The sequence below is a fragment of the Pleurodeles waltl genome, chromosome 6 (assembly GCF_031143425.1).
Source record: "Pleurodeles waltl isolate 20211129_DDA chromosome 6, aPleWal1.hap1.20221129, whole genome shotgun sequence".
In the NCBI taxonomy this organism is placed as follows: Eukaryota; Metazoa; Chordata; class Amphibia; order Caudata; family Salamandridae; genus Pleurodeles; species Pleurodeles waltl.
The window spans coordinates 1,064,713,554-1,064,733,219 of record NC_090445.1 but is presented as its reverse complement, the minus strand read 5'-3'; the positions used below and the strand labels follow the sequence as shown (position 1 = coordinate 1,064,733,219).

At 46.0% G+C, this 19,666-nt stretch overlaps 1 protein-coding gene across 9 annotated transcripts in view; it reads left to right on the top strand.

Moving 5' to 3' along the window:
- Window positions 1-19,666, top strand: part of TMEM269 (transmembrane protein 269) — a 160,628-nt gene that overhangs the window by 94,659 nt on the left and 46,303 nt on the right. For all 9 annotated transcript variants that reach the window (XM_069240046.1, XM_069240053.1, XM_069240054.1 and 6 more), the window contains one exon: window positions 19,199-19,342. In XM_069240046.1, the coding sequence (XP_069096147.1) occupies window positions 19,199-19,342 (144 nt within the window). The remainder of the gene's footprint in view (window positions 1-19,198; window positions 19,343-19,666) is intronic.

The window sequence follows — 19,666 nt, the reverse complement described above, 5'->3', positions numbered from 1 at the left end:
CCACTACCCAACGACAGCGGCCCTATAGGCAGCTGCCATCAGCAGCTTCCAGACACCCTGCCAGAGGAAAGTCTTCCTCTAGTGGCAGAGATGCTTAAAAAAAAAAAGTGACCCCCAGCAAGTGCCGGCCACCATCTCACCTACTCAAATAGGGGGCAGAATTTCCAATTACCTCCATCAGTGGTCTCAGATCACGTCAGACCAGTGGATCCTCAATATTATCACCAGGGAGCATACTGGAGTTTTAGCAAGCCCCTCCGAATGTGCCAACGTGAGGACCACCATCTACACATTTGAAAAATCTCCTATTGCAGATTGCCACAATGATGCACAAGGGAGCCATAGAAATCGTACCGAAGTCTTGGAGGGTAACCAGCTTCTACTTTCGCTTCTTTCTTATTCAGAAAAAGACAGGAGATTGGTGCCCCATCTTGGATGTTCGTCAACTCAACAAGTTTCTGAAAATACAATCATGCCGTATGGTTACCCCTTCAGGAAGTGTTATCTTCCGAATCAAGGGGATCATATGACGGCCTTTGATCTCCGAGATGCCAATTTTCATATCCCAATACACCCCAGCCACAGGAAATTCTTACATTTCAGGGTAGCCATCACTCACTACAATTCAGAGTGTTACCATTCGGTTCAAGGTCAGCACCTTGAGTATTCACCAAGGTCGTAGCTCCAGTAGCAGGATATCTCAGACAAAAAGGAGTTCAAGTATCTCTGTACTTGGACGATTGGCTCATAAAGGCAAACGCAGTACACCAAGCGGCCAAGGACACATAAACATGTCTATCTCTTTTCTGTACCTTAGGCCTATCAGTCAACCACCCAAAGTCACATCTAACTCCAACAACGAGCATCACCTTCCTGGGAGCGGTGCTGGATACAGAGAAAGCAAAAGCATTCGCCTCCCAGGAGAGACAGGTAAAGATTCACAACCCTAACATTGCGACAAGTCTTTTCTGGGTATGCCTTCCTCTTGCATTCCCCTTATACCAAACTGCTGTCTCCACATGAGATCACTTCAAGAGGAGTTGGACAATCAATGGCTCCAAATCAACGGATATTTAGACAATACCGTTCAGATAATGCCTGCAATGAGGCAGGCCATGAAATGGTGGTGCAGGCATCCAACATCTTCAAGGGTCTCTCCTTCCTGACACACATTCCGTAATATGTCATGACCACAGACACGACCCTTGTGGGCTGGGGTGCTCAACTCTGATAGTGAGAGAAAAATGAACCACCCATGAAGCAGCGCTCTGTCAGTTTGCTGAAATTAAAGGTCATCTTTCTGGCGCTCAAATCTTTTCTAACCAAGATTACAGGCTGAATGGTTCTCATCCAAACTGACAACACCACAAGCATGCACTACCTCAACAAGCAAGGCGGAACACGTTCACCAGCGCTATCTCTTTATGCGTAAGAGTTATTAACTGGGCCCGTCGACACAGCATAACTCTCAGGGCAGAACATATACCAGGAGTTTCTAACACCCTTTCAGACTCACTAAGCTGGACCACAACAGCCTGCCATGAGTGGGAGCTCGACCAAACGACTCTCACTCATTTTTTCAATTGTTGGGACAAGCCGAGCTTAGACCTCTTTGTGACGAGAGAGAACAACAAATGGCAGTACTGCACAAGTTGGCAACCGCAGAAAGGATTGTAGGGGAATGCATTTTTGTTCAGATGGTCAGGAATTTAGGCTTGTGCTTTTCCCCTGATTCCACTGATCCCAAAAGTTCTAAAGAAGATGAAGAGAGCCTTGTCAAGTACTGCTCGCAGCTCCTGAGGGGGTCACACTAGTTTTGGTTTACAGAGCTCTTGCTCTGCTCAGAACAGCCTCACATTCCATTGCAACCAATACAAAACCTGTTACTGACGAACCAAGGCCAGGTCTGTCATCCCAACCCGACTTCTTTTCGGATGTCAGCCTGGCTCCTGAGTTTCATGAATTCGCTGACCTAAATATTCTTTCAGATTGTCGAGTTACTCTCTAATGCTAGAGCCCAGACTAAGAAAAAAACATACAAACTTAGATGGAACAGATTTTGTATCTGGTGTAGGGATTCGAAGGTCCACCCTTTCTCATCTTCACCAGAACAAATACTACCATATCTTCTTTAGCAAAATCCGATCTTTCTCACTCGTCCATCAAAGTGCATCTGGCAACCATTTCTAGATCTCGTCGTACCAGTAACTCTCCAGTAACTCTCCATCGTCATGGTCCTCGAGAATAATAAAACTATCCTTAAGGGGCTATTCAGGTTGTTTCTTCCAGTGAAAATCCCTCCTTCTCCTCCTCCTTGGCAGCTCAATGTTGTTGTACTATCGCAAATTACGAAACACAAATTGGAGTCAATTCACATGGCAGAGTTGAAATACATTTCCTGGAAGACAGTGCGTCTCCTAGCACTTATTTCAGCAAAGAGAGTCAGCGACATCCTGGCATTTACAATCAAACAACCTTTTCTTCAGTTCATGGTTAACAGTGTCATCCTCAGGAACAATTCGAAATGTATCCCTATGGTCCCATCAGACATTCACTTAAATGAACCAGTGATATTGAGAATGTTTTTCCCAAATCCTCAAACTCCAGCAGAAAGATCATTGCATACATTCGATATCAAATGATGTCCTAAATTCTACATACACAGGACTAATAACTTCTGCAAAGCAGATCAGTTGTTTGTGGCCTAAAGGGACCTCAGAAAGGGATTTCCTGTTACTAAACAGATTATAGAAAGGTGGATTGACGCTGCCATACAATTTTGTCATCAGTGAGCAGGAAAACCATTGACGAACAGTCAAAGCCCGCTCCATCTCCACAGCCCTTTTTGCAGGTGTGCCTATACAACAGATATGGAGAGCGGCAACTTGGTCTAGTAGGCACAATTCTACTGAGCACCACTGCCTTGATGCTGCAAAAAGAACGGACACAGCAGTAGGACAAGCAGTTCTGTGGAATCTATTTGGTGAGCTACTATTCTTCCCACCTGCCACTATTTGTGTGCATGGTATTTTTATACTATGATGTTTACTGCTAACTATTCTGATTCAAGCATGCAAATCTAAGAAAGATCCAATACTGGAGAATAAAATGAGTGACTTACCTGAAACTGTGTTTCTCCAGTATTGTTATCTTTCATAGATTCATATGCGAATAGAGACTCCCCTTATGTTTCCTTGTTCTTTATTTCACTTGTGCTAGAAAATCTGAGAGACTGTAGCCTTTGTGGTGAAGGTTCTAAAGGGTGCTGTCGCCTGATTGGCTGGACTTTAGGTCATTTCTTATAACACTGGTAAGCTTTTAAAGTGAATGTCTTTTGCATTAACTTCAATGTAAAATTTTTGAATTACTGATTTCTATTTACAATGGGACTCCCACTCCGAAGACGGGGAATGATTCATGCATGTGAATCTAGAAAGATACCAATACTGGAGAACCATATTTACAGGTAAGTAACTTACTTTCGTCCATCTGATAGACATCTAGGTGCAGATTCCTTACCTTAACATTGATACCCAGTCAATACCTCCCTGGAGGTGGGTCTGTGGAACAAATTCACACCGGAAAGTCCTGCAGGACCGAGTGGGAAAAATGCCCGTCCCAACTGACATGACTTTCCAGGCAGTAGTGTTTGATAAACATGTGAAGAGATGCCCACGTTGCTGCCTGACAGATACTCAGGACCGGATCCCCACGTGCTAACACAGTGGTTGCAGCTTTAGTTCTGTTAGAATGAGCATGCAAGCCCTCCTGGGGTTGCTTCTTAGCCAAAGCGTAGCACATTTTAATGCAGAGTAAGATCCATCTCTATATGGTTCTCTACCGCACTGCCCGATCTTTCTTTACACCCACATAACCTACAAAGTTGATCATCCACACGGAATTCTTTGGTACGATCAAGGTAGAATGCCAATGCTCTTTTTGAGTACAGGCGGTGAAGTCTCTTCTTCCTTAGAAGGGTGTGGGGGTGCGGAAAAAGTAGGCAAGGTGATGGATTGGCCTAAATGGAAGGGCGTAACCACTTTTGAAAGAAAGGAGGCCTGTGTGCGAAGCACCAGTTTGTCAGGATAGATGGAAAGGCAGGGAGGCATAGATGACACTGCTTGCAGCTTATTCACTGTGCGGGCAGATGTAATGGCCTCAAGGAAGGCTGTTTTCAAAGTGAGAAGCCTTAGATAACTATTGTGGAGAGGCTCGAAAGGAGCGCACAGCAGGAATGTCAGAAATACATTCAAGTTCCAAACGGGGATAGTGAATGGGAAGGAGGAAACCTATGAGTAAGGCCTTTAAGGAACCTATGTAACATAGGAGATTTAAACAAAGAAAGCTGATGAGGCAGCCGTAAGAAAGCAAAGTTTGCAGACAACCGTTTGAGAGTGCCCAAAGCAGAACCCTCCTGGGCCAATGAAATCATAAACAATAGAACCTCAGAGTGGAGCAGAAAGGGGGTCAACAGATTTGCCTTTGTACCGTGCCACACATTTCATCCAACAACAGGCATGTACTGTTTCAGAAGGTCAAAACCTGCCAACTGCTACCGCTCGATCTCCACGCAAGAAGGTGGAGACTGGACAGGTTTGAGTGGTGAACCCTTACCTCCATCTGCAGCAGAGCAGTCCAAAGGGACAGTCTGATCGGAGGATTCTTGGCCATGCTCAGTAGCTCAGGATACCAGACTCTTGTTGCTCAGTCCTGAGCCACAAGGATTACTTGAGCCTGGTCGTTCTTGACCTCCTTGAGAACTCTGGGCAGAAGTGTATGGGAAGAAAGGCATAAAGAAGGCCTGAGCTCCACTCAAGACAAAGGGTCGTCGAGTGAGTGGCGCCTTGGAGACTCCAATGTGCAAAACTGATGACATCATGTGTTCTCTGCAGAGGCGAACAGATCTAACCAAGACTCTCCTCACCGCTGAAAGAGACCTTGCACCACTTCCGGATGGAGACGCCATTTGTGATAGACTAAGCATTCTCGGCTGAGTTTGTCTTCTCTGACATTCAGAGAGCCCGCTAGATGTTGAACCACCAGGGATATGCCCTGCTGTTCCAGCCACGTCCAGTGGCACAGAGCTTCTTGATAAAGGATCCATCGCCCTATTCCATCCTGCTTGTTGCATTACCACATGGCGGTGGTGTTTTCTGTGAACATTTGCACTACTTTCCCTTTGAGAGTGGGAAGAAATGCTTTCAATGCTAGTCTGATCGCCTGAGCTCCAACAGGTTGATGTGGAGACCGACCTCCGCCGGAGACCAGATACCACTAAACTCTGCCTCTCCCGGGTGGCCAACCCATCCCAGGAGTGACACATCTGTCACTACTGTCAGATCTGGCTGGGGAAGGGAGAGGGATTGTTAGCCACCACTGCAGACCTCACGCAGTTCTCTCTAAGATCTGGACCATGCCAGAGAGATTCCCCTGATGCTGCACCCACTGGAACTTCAGGTCCCACTGCAGAGCCCGCATATGCCATCTGGCATTTGTCGCCAGTAGTAGGATGCAGAAGGCCATGAGGCCCAGCAGCCTCGGAGGCATTCTCACCGAAATCCAGGACAGAGGCTGAAACATCAGTATTATAGCCTGAATATCCTGGACTCGCAACTCTGGAGGATAGGCCTGAAACTACACTGTGTCCAGAACAGCTCCCATGAAAGGGAGCGTCTGAGAAGGGAGTGAGGTGTGAATTCGGCATGTTAAAAGTGAACCCCAGCAAATGCAGGTCTGCCTTAGTCTGGAGGTGGGATATGACAGCTTTGGGCGAGTCAATCTTGAACAGCCAGATGTCTAGATTGGGGAAGACTGATGTGCGCAGATGAGCTGTGACCACGGCCATCATTTTGGTGAACACCTGAGGGGCACCTGTAAGGCCAAAGGGGAGCACGGTGAATTAAAGCTGCTCATGGCCCACCGTGAGCTGCAAGTAACGTCTGCGGGCAGCCACTGGAATGTGGAAGTAAGTGTCCTGCAAGTCCAGCACTACCGTCCAGTCTCCTGCATCCAGGGCAGTTAGAACCTGAGCCAGAGTGAGCATTTTGAACTTCTCCTTCTTGAGAAAGAGATTGAGGGACCAGAGGTCTAGGATAGGGTGGAGGCCCTTGTCCTTTTTGGGCACCAGAAAGTACGGGGAATAACAACCACGACTTACTTCTGGCACATGGACCCCCTTCTATGGCTCCCTTGGGCAAGAGAACCGTAACCTCCTTGCGGACAAGTGCCAAGTGATCCTCTGTCATCCACTTGTGAGATGATGGTATGGATGGAGGAGTGGTCTCAAAGGGGAGGGTATAGCCTATCTGCAAAACCAATCTGTCTGACGTGATGGACCGCCAGTGACGCAGGTGATTGCGAATCCCGCCTCCGACTAGTCCCTACTGGGGATACCCTAGACCAGGAAGGTTTGGAGGTAGCTGCGGGTGAGTGTAGGTGCCGGTGGGGGCGGGGTGGGGGGGCAGGGGAGTTTACTGGTCGGACCGCTGACTCATGTGATCCATGAGGACAGTGGATCCCACATCCCCAGCCATGCAGAGACTGGACATCTTGCATGGCCCCTTCTGTGGCAATGAAAGGGGCGAAAAGCAGACTGAGGTGGACGAGGGGTAGCCGCAAAGCCCAAGGACCTGGCCGTAGCACAAGAATCCTTTAAGCGCTTCAGCGCCAAATCTGCTTTGTCTCTGAAGATTTGGGTGCCATCAAAGGGCATGCCCAGAAGATTGGCTTGGACATCCCCTGAAAAGACAGGCGCTCTCAATCAGGTGTGGCACCTTGGGGCCACCGTTGATGCAACCGCTCTGCCAGTTGCGTCCAGTCACATCTGTTTGTGAACTTTGGAACTTTGCTGCTTCTCTACCATCAGCAACAGCCTAAGAGTACAGCCTGGGCCTCCTCCGGGACCTCTGCCAGCACTTGTACAACTGCATCCCACAGTGTGTGAGGGTAACAGCCTAATGCTGCTTCTCTACCATCAGCAGCAGCCTAAGAGTACAGCCTGGGCCTCCTCCGGGACCTCTGCCAGCACTTGTACAACCGCATCCCACAGTGTGTGAGGGTAACAGCCTAAAATGCTTGCAGTGTTCACGGACCCCAATGCCAGGCAGAAGGAAGAAAACATCTTCTTCCCAGGTTGGTCCAGCATTTGGTTTTCCTATCCAGGGGTGCGGAAGGGAACATGTCCTGGGGTGTAGAGGCTTAGATAACCAAGCTCTCAGGGGAGGGATGTTGCATCAGGAATGCTGGGTCAGTCGGAGCAGTTCGATGGTGGCACGCAAAAGTCCTGTTTGTTAGGAACAAGTACCCTGCAGGACATCGGTAAGGGCTTCATTGAAGAGCAATCAGGGTTCTGAAGGAGCAGGTTGAAGCACCTCTGTCAGGAGGTTAGTCCTGACTGTCACCGAAGGCAGTTCAAGGACCACGGACGCGCTTCGCACCACCATAGAATAGGACACTTCCTCCTCCGTAGCCATGGTGGGGAGAGAAAGCATGCCAGTGTCAGGGAAAGTATCCAGACCACTGGCTTCACCCAGGTTCGTACACCAGTCCAAAGGGTCATGTAGCTGGTATTCTAAAAGGTCCAGCGACCCCTCCCGTTCCTCACTGTACCCCAACCCATAAGAAATAAGGGTCAGGATCTGAATAAGGGGTAACGCCCCTGTTGAAGTTGGAGTCGCATGATGCCGGTCTGGCTTTGTGTTAGAGTCTGCAATGAGGATGAGGAGAGGGGCAACGCCACTCGGTGGCACGGACATGGTCAAGAGCATCAGCGTTGGAATGGGTGTCTGGGAAGGTTGAGGTGGTACGACTAACGCAGGTTTGGATCCAGGAACGAATCCCTGGGTACCCCATGGAGCCGAGGCTGACTCTACCAGCACGGAACCTGAGAGGCCCCTTCCGACCCCACAGGGCCTGAAGGCACTCCAGTGGTGTCTGACTGTCCAAAGATGAGGTGCGTGGCCTTATAAAACTCTGATTTGGGCAGGAGTCACTCCACGTAACAAAAACTCAGGGAGGCACTGAGCTGACCCAGACAAAGGGTCTAAGGAGAGGCCTAGAACGATGACGCTCCCTTTTCCGAGGGTGAATTCGAAGAAAGCTTGTTGTTCTTCAACTTCTTGTGCCTCGACTTACCCAATAATCCACAGGACTTGGCGTGGGATGAAAATTAAGTGGGGCGCCGCAACCGTTCTCGGGACCTTCACTCCCAAACGGAATCAGTACCGATGTGGAGCCAAGCGCTGGGCCGCAAGGAACTTTAGGGACTGCTTCCCCAAATCGTTCGGATTCACAGCCTGGCACTCTGAGCACGATTTCAGGTTGTGGTCGCACTCCGTACAACACAGGCACACAAAGTTTGGATCCATTATGGACATCACCCGATAGCAGGATCCGCAGGGCCTGAACTCTGCCTTACGCAGACATTATCGATCCCTGGAATGTCAACCACCAAAGAAATTGAGCAAAAAGTTGAAAAATATCAGTAAAAAAATGACTGAGAGGTAGCTCTTCTTTGGAATGGCGCTAGGCTGGCGTGGGAAGAAAAGAACTGACGTCAGCGTGCTGGGGTAGTGCCTATATAGGACCTCTGACGTCATATCCGCGCGGACGTTGCCGATGACCGACATGGAGTCAATCAACACCACATAAAGGTACGCTGGGGTACTGCTTGAGAAAAATCTCTGGACCCAGGCTGAGGCCTGGGGGAAATTGTAAGGTAAGGAATCTGCAGCTAGTTGTCGCTATCAGATGTGACGGATATGCTGTCCACCGTATTACATTTCCATAGGCTATAATGGAATTGTATACGGCGGATGGGATATCCGTCTTGTTTGTGACAGAGTAACCCCCCCTCAGCCCAACTCTAAATAAGGCCCTCAATCCAAGTGAAATATCGGAAGCAAACAAACATACAATTGTAGAAGGACTTTGTTGAGGCTGGTGTTACCTAATTGGATGTTAAAGATTTCTCATTACCAAGGGTTGCTGGGAATGGTAGTTTGTTGTTCCACTTTAAAAATGGCGGCAGTAAAAGCGAAGGAAGAAAGCATAATCCAAGCTGGACATAGATTAAGCATTTAGGTAGAATATCTACAGGAAGACTGTTACAGTAATTGTATGAGCGCATGTCGTCTACTCATCGTATGTCTGTTCCACTGTGTCTCCTTGTTTTGTTTCCTTCCCTCGAGAATGCACCAAGTTTTTTTTTTTTTTTTGTCTGTAGTGTTTGCTTTTATGTTCTTTTTGTAGTGGAATATACCACTGTCCTATGCCGATCAATCTCGTTTGTTAGTTGCTTTTATGCCTCCGCGTTTTTGCACTCCCCTCCCTCATTGTTTGCTTTCCAGATTTTTCAAAACTCTTCCAAGTTAGCCACTTTTCTCCAGCCAGTCTTTTCTGAGCCGCAAAACAACACAAATGATGTAACTTTTATAAAGTTACGTGTTGCAGTACGAACTAAGGCTAAGTTTGCTCATGACTAGTTCTTGTTTTGGTCGCATTCCTCGTAATGCCGCCTTCCGTCTCATTTGGGAAAAACAACTTGGGTTACATATTTTAAAGTCTGGCCAATTGGTGATATAGGCGTTTGCCTGCTGCTTACTGTTAAAAGGTCATAGGTTGAGCAGTTCAATAGCTCGCCATACCACTCATACCATAATATACTATAGAATAACAGACCATGACTCACCACACCTTACCATACTAAACAATAACAGACCATAACATACCATATTGTACAGTAACACATTATATGATAACAGGCCATGCCATACAATACAATACAATAACAGTCCATAACATACTGTAAGATTACAGACCATACTATTCCATACTTGATAGGCCATACTATGCCATTCTACCTAATGATCAACCTCACGTCCTTACTGACTCCCTCAGACCTCAAGTACTCTAACTCTGCTTTACTTATACCTGCCCCTGAACACTAAAAATATGGATCACTGCCACTCGCTGTAATACCGTCACTATATCTAGTCCTATACTCAGTGTGTGATCTGGGTTAGAGAAAGATTTCTTCATAATGGCATGGATTGATGAGAGGACATGGCTAAGTGTATCTAATGACGATGACGTAAATATAATCATAGTATCTCCGATCATATTGAAAAAAATCAACAAATGTATTTTTGGCAATGTTAGGATGGTTGGCACAAAACCAGGCTACAACCTAATCTGTTGTCATTTGTTTTGTGATATATATTTTTCCACTCTGGAGCTCTTTTTAGTTTGTTTTAACAGTGGGTTCCTTTGGGAGATCGTGAAGTATGACGTTGTCCAAGCCAGTGGCGGCTGCTGCTGAACCGGGGTGGGGGGGGGTGGAGGTGGCGGGTTGAGGGGAGGATAAATTAAAAAAGATCACTTGCCTGTTCTGTCCGGAGAGTTGTTACGGCTCTACGCTGTCCTCTTCTTGACTCCTGGCAGCACAGAGGCTCCCAGACTCCCCTAAGCCAATCATGACAGTGCTGTCACCAGCATGACAGCAGTGTCGTGATTGGTGTGAGTGGCCTGGTTTGGCACGCAGACAGGGAGTGGGAGCCTGTGCACGTTCCCCACCCGGCTGTGCTATACAGCTGGGTGGAGAAATGCTAAGTTAGCTTGTCAGTTTGGCTAGACCAACACGGCCGGCCAAACAGTCATACACGCTTATGGTGCACATACCCCTCCTCCCTGTGACACAGCCCAGCCCCGCCCTAACCTGGCTCCGGGTGAAAAATAAAATAATAACATTGCGTTATCATTTTATTTTAACTTGTTTGCGCTACTCGCTCAGAGCAGTGGGGTAACGCTCCACCGCCTTAGCGAAGGAACCGCTGCTGATTCGAACACAAGCTGGTGCAATCTTGTTAGAGTGTGTGCCCAGTAGCATCATCTGTTTTAAGCTAAATAGACTGTACACATTTCCTTATAGACTTGAAGAGCTATGGGCCAGATGTAGCAAACGTTTTGCGACTCGCAAACGGCAAAATTTGCCGTTTGCGAGTCGCAAAACGCGTATCCCAATGCAGAAATGCATTTTGCGAGTCGTTACCGACTCGCAAAATGCATTTCAGACTCGCAAATAGGAAGGGGTGTTCCCTTCCTATTTGCGAGTCGCATTGGGATGCAATACCATTTGCGACCGCATATGCGGTCGCAAATGGCATCGCAGTTACCATCCACTTCAAGTGGATGGTAACCCAATCGCAAATTGGAAGGGGTCCCCATGGGACCCCTTCCAGTTTGTGACTGGAGCCCAAAATATTTTTTCAGGGCAGGGAGTGGTCCAAAGGACCACTCCCTGCCCTGAAAAAACCGAAACTAAAGGTTTCGGTTTTTTTTTTTTAAGTGCAGCTCGTTTTCCCTTAGGGAAAACGGGCTACACTTCAACAAAAAAAAACCTGCTTTATTTAAAAGCAGGTCGCTAACATGGAGGTCTGCTGACGTCAGCAGGCCTCCATGTTAGCGAGTGCCTATACTCGCAATGGGGCCGCAATTTGCGACCCACCTCATGAATATTCATGAGGTGGGTCATTGCGACCCCATTGCGAGTTGCAGTCGGTGTCTGAGACACCGTACTGCATAGCAATTTGCGACTTGCAAATTGCGAGTCGCAGGGACTCGCAATTTGCAAGTCGCAAATTGCTTTTTTCGTACATCTGGCCCTATGAACCTTAAATGTCGAATTTGGGCATTGTTTTTACCAATTGTGCCTTGCAGTGGCTCAATCAGTGCAGTGGCTAAAATTTGTTGATTGTTGAAATCTAGCGTGTGTAATGAATGATTTCTCCCTAAAAAAAAAAATACGCAAGGATAGAGTATTTAACTCCGCTCACTCAGCCTTTCCTTAACTTAGGAGCAACAGCTTTTCTAGGGAGTGCTTTTAAGCCTTCATTTCTTTTGTGGGTTGCAGGTTTGAGCAATATGGTTGTAATTCTTATTTTTTAAGAATCACATTAAGTTCTAGAGTTCATGATTAAAAAAAAATAATAATCTCCATATTGATCCTGGTGAGTGATTAAAACTGCTGTTAAGAAATTGTGTATAGGAAGCAGCAGCTTCCGTCTATTCATTCACTGATATAATCTGTGGCCCAAAGTCATCATGTAGTTGAGCTGTTTATATATATATATATATATATATATATATGTATATGTATATGTATATATATATATATATATATATATATATATATATATATATATATATATATATGTTCGATGGCATGTGTAGCTGCAGATACACATGCTGTGCACATTCCGCCATGTGGTGTTGGGCTCGGAGTGTTACAAGTTGACTCCATCTTAGATTGTTTTTTTTCCGCCATCGGGTTCGGACGTGTTCCTTTTCGCTCCGTGTTTCGGGTCGGAAAGTTAGTTAGAATCTCGGAAAAATCATCGGTATTGTTTGCGTTCGGTATCGGGTTAGTTACAACAGATCGACACCGACTTTTGAAGCGCTCCGGTGGCATTTCGGGGGTTTTTCGATCCCCCGTCGGGGCCTGGTCGGCCCGGCCACGTGTCTCTTCAAGGCTGATGGAACGGACCCCATTCCGCTTCTGCCCAAAATGCCATAACAAGTATCCATATACAGATCAGCATCTGGTCTGTAACTTGTGTTTGTCGCCGGAACACAAGGAAGATACTTGTGAAGCCTGTCGAGCGTTTCGGTCCAGGAAGACACTAAGAGACCAAAGAACAAGAAAACTGCAAATGGCGTCGGCGCCGACAGGACAAGGGCGTTTCGAGGAGGAGGAAGAAACCTTCTCCGTCCAGGAATTGGACTCGGATGAGATCGATCCCGAGGAAACGCCGAAAACCGTGAGTAAGACGTCGAAACATAAAACTCACGAAAAGAGCACAAAAGCCCAGGGGACGCCACCGCCACCAGGCCATGTCTTAACCCGGAAAATAGGTGACCGAACATCGGCACCGAAAAAGGGCACGCTGGTGTCGAAGTCATCCGACTCCGGTCGAGATACCGCCACACAGCAATCTCAGGCCCGAGATAGCGGCTCCGAGCAAGTTCGACATCGAGACAGCGGCACCGAAATGAGTCGGCACCGAGAAACAACGACGCCGAAAACAAAAAAGGTTTTGTCGGAACCGAAAAAGGTAGCCGAAAAGGTTTCGATACCGAAACATCCGGCTTCGGAACCGAAATCAAGTTCCTACACAGAGGAACAAGGACTGTCCTCACAAATGAAAATACATAGATTTGGACAGGAATTAGAGGCAATGGAGCCAGACTACACCCAAAGACTGCTCCACATCCAAAAGGATACGGAAAGATCAGCACTCTCCCTCCTATTAGGATGAAACGCAAACTTGCCTTCCAGGAGAAAGACAAGCAGCCACAGGCAAAGGTGGCTAAACAAGTAACCCCGCCACCATCTCCACAACGCTCTCCGCAACCTATACCGGTAGCCACTCCACCTACGATGCAATCACCGACCCACACAGGGATGAGTCAAGATGACCCTGATGCATGGGACCTTTATGATGCACCAGTGTCATATAATAGTCCTGACTGTTATCCAGCTAGACCGTCGCCACCAGAAGATAGTACAGCCTACGCACAAGTGGTGTCGAGGGCAGCGGCATTTCATAATGTCAGCCTACATGCAGAGCCCATTGAAGACGACTTTCTATTTAATACACTGTCGTCCACACTCAGCCAGTACCAGAGTCTTCCCATGCTACCCGGGATGCTAAAACACTCCAAACAAGTGTTTGAGGAGCCTGTAAAAGGAAGGGCCATTACTCCAAGAGTGGAGAAAAAATATAAACCGCCACCAACAGACCCCGTGTACATCACACAACAGCTAACACCGGACTCAGTTGTAGTAGGGGCAGCTCGCAAAAGAGCAAACTCACATACTTCAGGAGATGCACCACCTCCAGATAAGGAAAGTCGCAAATTCGATGCAGCAGGCAAAAGAGTGGCGGCACAGGCAGCAAACCAGTGGCGTATTGCAAATTCACAGGCTTTGTTGGCCAGATACGATAGGGCTCATTGGGACGAAATGCAACATTTTATAGAACATTTGCCCAAGGAGTTCCAGAAAAGAGCACAGCAAGTAGTAGAAGAAGGACAGAGTATCTCCAACAATCAGATACGTTCAGCTATGGATGCTGCAGACACAGCTGCTAGAACTGTCAACACAGCAGTAACAATAAGGAGACATGCATGGTTGCGTACATCAGGATTTAAACCAGAAATACAGCAAGCTGTGCTAAATATGCCATTTAACGGACAGCAGTTGTTTGGGCCGGAGGTGGACACTGCTATCGAAAAACTTAAGAAAGACACTGACGCGGCCAAAGCCATGGGCGCACTCTACTCCCCGCAGAGCAGAGGCACATTTAGAAAAACACAGTTTCGAGGGGGGTTTCGAGGGCAAAGCACAGAACCCACGACCTCACAAACAAGGCCCACTTATCAGAGCCAATATCTGCATGGAAGTTTCCGGGGACAATATAGAGAGGGACAGTTCCAAAAAAATAGAGGAAAGTTCCAAAGTCCCAAAACTCCTCAAAATAAGCAGTGACTTACAAGTCACGCATCCCCAACACATAACACCTGTGGGGGGGAGACTAAGCAATTTTACAAACATTGGGAGGAAATAACAACAGATACTTGGGTACTAGCAATTATCCAGCATGGTTATTGCATAGAATTTCTCAAATTCCCTCCAAACGTCCCACCGAAAACACACAATATGTCAAAACAACATATAGATCTTCTAGGACTAGAAGTTCAGGCGTTGCTACAAAAAGAGGCAATAGAATTAGTACCAAACCAACAGAAAGGAACAGGAGTTTACTCTCTGTACTTTCTCATACCCAAAAAAGACAAAAGTCTGAGACCTATATTAGATCTCAGAACATTAAATACCTACATCAAATCAGATCACTTTCACATAGTGACATTACAGGACGTAATCCCACTGCTCAAACAACAAGACTACATAACAACACTAGACCTAAAGGATGCATATTTCCATATACCGATACATCCTTCACACTGAAAGTACTTAAGGTTTGTATTCCAAGGGGTACACTACCAATTCAAGGTGTTGCCATTCGGAATAACAACTGCGCCAAGAGTTTTAACAAAATGCCTAGCAGTCGTAGCTGCACATATCAGAAGGCAGCAAATACATGTGTTCCCGTACCTAGACGATTGGTTAATCAAAACAAACACGCTAGAACGGTGTTCACAACACACAAAGTATGTCATAGAAACCCTCCACAAACTAGGTTTCTCAATCAACTACACAGTCACACCTTCTGCTGTGTCAAACACAGCAATACTTAGGGGCGACAATCAACACAGCAAAAGGGATTGCCACGCCAAGCCCACAAAGGGTTCAGGCATTTCACCGTTTAATACAGACCATGTATCCAAAACAAACAATACAAGTCAAGATGGTGATAAAACTCCTAGGCATGATGTCCTCATGCATAGCCATTGTCCCAAACGCAAGGTTACACATGCAGCCCTTACAGCAGTGCCTAGCATCACAATGGTCACAGGCACAGGGTCAACTTCTAGACCTGGTGTTGGTAGACCGCCAAACATACATCTCGCTTCAATGGTGGAACAGTATAAATTTAAACCAAGGGCGGCCTTTCCAAGACCCAGTGCCACAATATGTAATAACCACAGATGCCTCCATGATAGGGTGGGGAGCACACCTCAATCAACACAGCATCCAAGGACAATGGAACACTCAGCAAAAACACTTTCACTTAAATCACTTAGAACTATTGGCAGTATTTCTAGCGCTAAAAACTTTTCAACCCATAATAAGCCACAAACACATTCTTGTCAAAACAGACAACATGACAACGATGTATTACCTAAACAAACAGGGAGGGACACACTCAACGCAGTTGTGTCTCCTGACACAGAAAATATGGCATTGGGCGATTCACAACCACATTCGCCTAATAGCACAATTTATTCCAGGAATTCAGAATCAGTTAGCAGACAATCTCTCTCGGGATCACCAACAGATCCACGAATGGGAGATTCACCCCCAAGTACTGAACAGTTACTTCCAGAGTTGGGGAACACCACAAATAGATCTATTTGCAACAAAGGAAAACGCAAAATGCCAAAACTTCGCTTCCAGGTACCCACAAGATCAGTCTCAGGGCAATGCGTTATGGATGAGTTGGTCAGGGATATTTGCTTATGCTTTTCCCCCTCTCCCACTCCTTCCATATCTGGTAAACAAGTTGAGTCAAAACAAACTCAAACTCATACTAATAGCTCCAACATGGGCAAGACAACCCTTGTACACAACACTACTAGACCTCTCAGTAGTGCCTCATGTCAAATTACCAAACAGACCAGATCTGTTAACGCAACACAAACAGCAGATCAGACACCCAAATCCAGTATCACTGAATCTAGCAATTTGGCTCCTGAAGTCCTAGAGTTCGGACACTTAGACCTCACACAGGAATGTATGGAGGTCCTAAAACAAGCTAGGAAACCTACCACTAGACATTGCTATGCAAATAAGTGGAAAAGATTTGTTTATTACTGCCATAATAATCAAATTCAACCCTTACACGCATCTGCCAAAGACATTGTAAAATACTTACTGCATTTGCAAAAGTCAAAGCTAGCTTTTTCTTCCATTGAAATACATCTTACCGCAATTTCAGCTTACCTGCAAATTACGCACTCAACTTCACTATTTAGGATACCAGTCATAAAAGCGTTTATGGAGGGCCTAAAGAGAATTATACCACCAAGAACACCACCAGTTCCTTCATGGAACCTCAACATTGTCATAACACGACTCATAGGTCCACCTTTTGAGCCCAGGCACTCTTGTGAAATACAATACTTAACATGGAAAGTTGCATTTTTAATTGCCATTACATCTCTAAGAAGAGTAAGTGAGATTCAAGCATTTACCATACAGGAACCATTTATTCAAATACACAAGCATAAAGTAGTTCTACGGACAAATCCTAAATTTCTACCAAAAGTCATATCACTGTTCCACTTGAATCAAACAGTAGAATTACCAGTGTTCTTTCCACAGCCAGATTCTGTAGCTGAAAGAGCACTACATACATTAGACATCAAAAGAGCGTTAATGTACTACATTGACAGAACAAAACTTATTCGAAAAACAAAACAATTATTTATTGCTTTTCAAAAACCTCATACAGGAAATCCAATTTCTAAACTAGGCATTGCTAGATGGATAGTTAAGTGCATTCAAATCTGTTATCTTAAAGCAAAAAGAGAACTGCCTATTACACCAAAGGCACACTCAACCAGAAAGAAAGGTGCTACCATGGCCTTTCTAGGAAATATTCCAATGACCGAAATATGTAAGGCAGCTACATGGTCTACGCCTCATACATTTACCAAACACTACTGTGTAGATGTGTTAACGGCACAACAAGCCACAGTAGGTCAAGCAGTACTACGAACATTGTTTCAAACAACTTCAACTCCTACAGGCTGAACCACCGCTTTTGGGGAGATAACTGCTTACTAGTCGGTGCACAGCATGTGTATCTGCAGCTACACATGCCATCGAACGGAAAATGTCACTTACCCAGTGTACATCTGTTCGTGGCATACACTGGGTAAGTGACATTTTCCATATATATATATATATATATATATATATATATATATATATATATATATATATATATATATATATATATATATATATAATGTATATATATTATTATGTATATAGAGAGAGAGAGAGAGATGTATTCTGGGATTTAACCAGTATAGCTTTTTAAAATGTACTAACTTCCTGTTTCTTCCAGTCTAGTCCTTAAAGAACCCGGTTAGTGTGATCTCTGCCTCTCTTTCAACGTATTTTCCTACTTTTTTTTTTTAAATTGCCAAACATTTCGAGGAGTATAACCAGAAGGCTGGTCCAAGCCTAGATTTCCAGTCGTACTACTGGAAAGATTGTGACTTCCCCTGCAGGCCATAGTGTAGAACTCCGCACAGCAGGAATAAAAGAAATTTTGCAAATGCACTTTTGTCCACATTGAGCAAAATATTTTCCCTGTGAAGAAAGCCCTTCCTCAGCATATATGTGGTGATCCGTCCCTTTTGCTATTTTGACAAGAGACTTTAAGCTAGCCCTGTGCTGGAGTAAAAATACGATTCTTTTCAGGGTGTTAATGGGGTGGGTTGGTTTTTGGGAATATAAACAAACTGGCATTCACGTTCTTACCCCTTGAGAGAGATGGCTGCAGATATAGCTACACCTTTATGTGTATTTACACCTACCTGATTTTTTTGTTAATTCCTGCCAGTTGTAAAGGTAAATTCTGCCATAAACATACGTTTGTGACAAAATGTACCTTTTGAGTAGGCCTCTATAATCTATGAATTGTTATTGTGTGGTGAAATTATAATTTTACAAATGTAATAATTTCCAGTCACTTTAGTCCCGCATGTACTCTTTTGAGTGCCAAAGTGTGGTGTGCTCGTAATCCGGAAATAGAAAGCATTATTAAAAAGATGCAGAAGTGTGTGGATAGAGAAAAGACAAAGGGGGTCATTCTGACTCCCGGCGGGCGCGGTCACCGCGCGCGCCGCCAAAATACCGTACCGCGGTCGGAAGACCACGGTGGGTATTTTGAGGTTTCCCCTGGGCTGGCGGGCGGCCTCCAAAAGGCCGCCCGCCAGCCCAGGGGAAAACGTCCTTCCCACGATGAAGCCGGCTCGTAATCGAGCCGGCGGAGTAGGAAGGTGCGACGGGTGCTACTGCACCCGTCGCATATTTCACTGTCTGCTGGGCAGACAGTGAAATACAAGCGGGGCCCCTGCAGTGCCCATGCCATTGGCATGGGCACTGCAGGGGCCCCCAGGGCCCCGCGACACCCCCTACCGCCATCCTGTTCCTGGCGGGCGAACCGCCAGGAACAGGATGGCGGTAGGGGGTGTCAGAATCCCCTCGGCGGCGCAGCAAGCTGCGCCGCCTTGGAGGATTCCAACGGGCAGTGGTAAACCGGCGGGAGACCGCCGGTTTACCCTTTCTGACCGCGGCTGAACCGCCGCGGTCAGAATGCCCTCGGGAGCACCGCCAGCCTGTTGGCGGTGCTCCCGTGGTCGGTGGCCCTGGCGGCCGTCAGAATGACCCCCAAAATGTAGTTCTTGTACGTATTGAAATGTTTTTCTCTTTGTGTTTGTACAGGTGCCAAACTGGATGATTATGCCGATTTCACAACTTTTGGCCTGGCTACCGGTTTGCTTCTCAAGTCTGATGGCATCCTTGATGGCTTACTTGTCATAGTCTATGTGTTGGCAGTCTTCACACGACTGTGTTTCTTCTCCAGCGGTAAGCCAGAGTTGTATTTCATTTAATATAAAGCCTCTTGTGGGGGCAGTAAATCTTTACATCATGTCTCATAACTCTTAAATCATTCACAGTCTCATTTCCGGTGAAAAGAGGGCTGTATGTCAATATTTCGACCTCCATAATTTTGCATTACCAATATGTCCGATTATTTATTTTGATTAGAAAATATTGACTGATATCTACCCATTCGTTTATTTATTTTTTATGTTTTGCTTTTTTAAGAAAACTAATATTTAATTTACTGAGTATTTCTAATGCTTTAACCCTACACTTGATCATATTGATTCTCCTTACATAAAAATC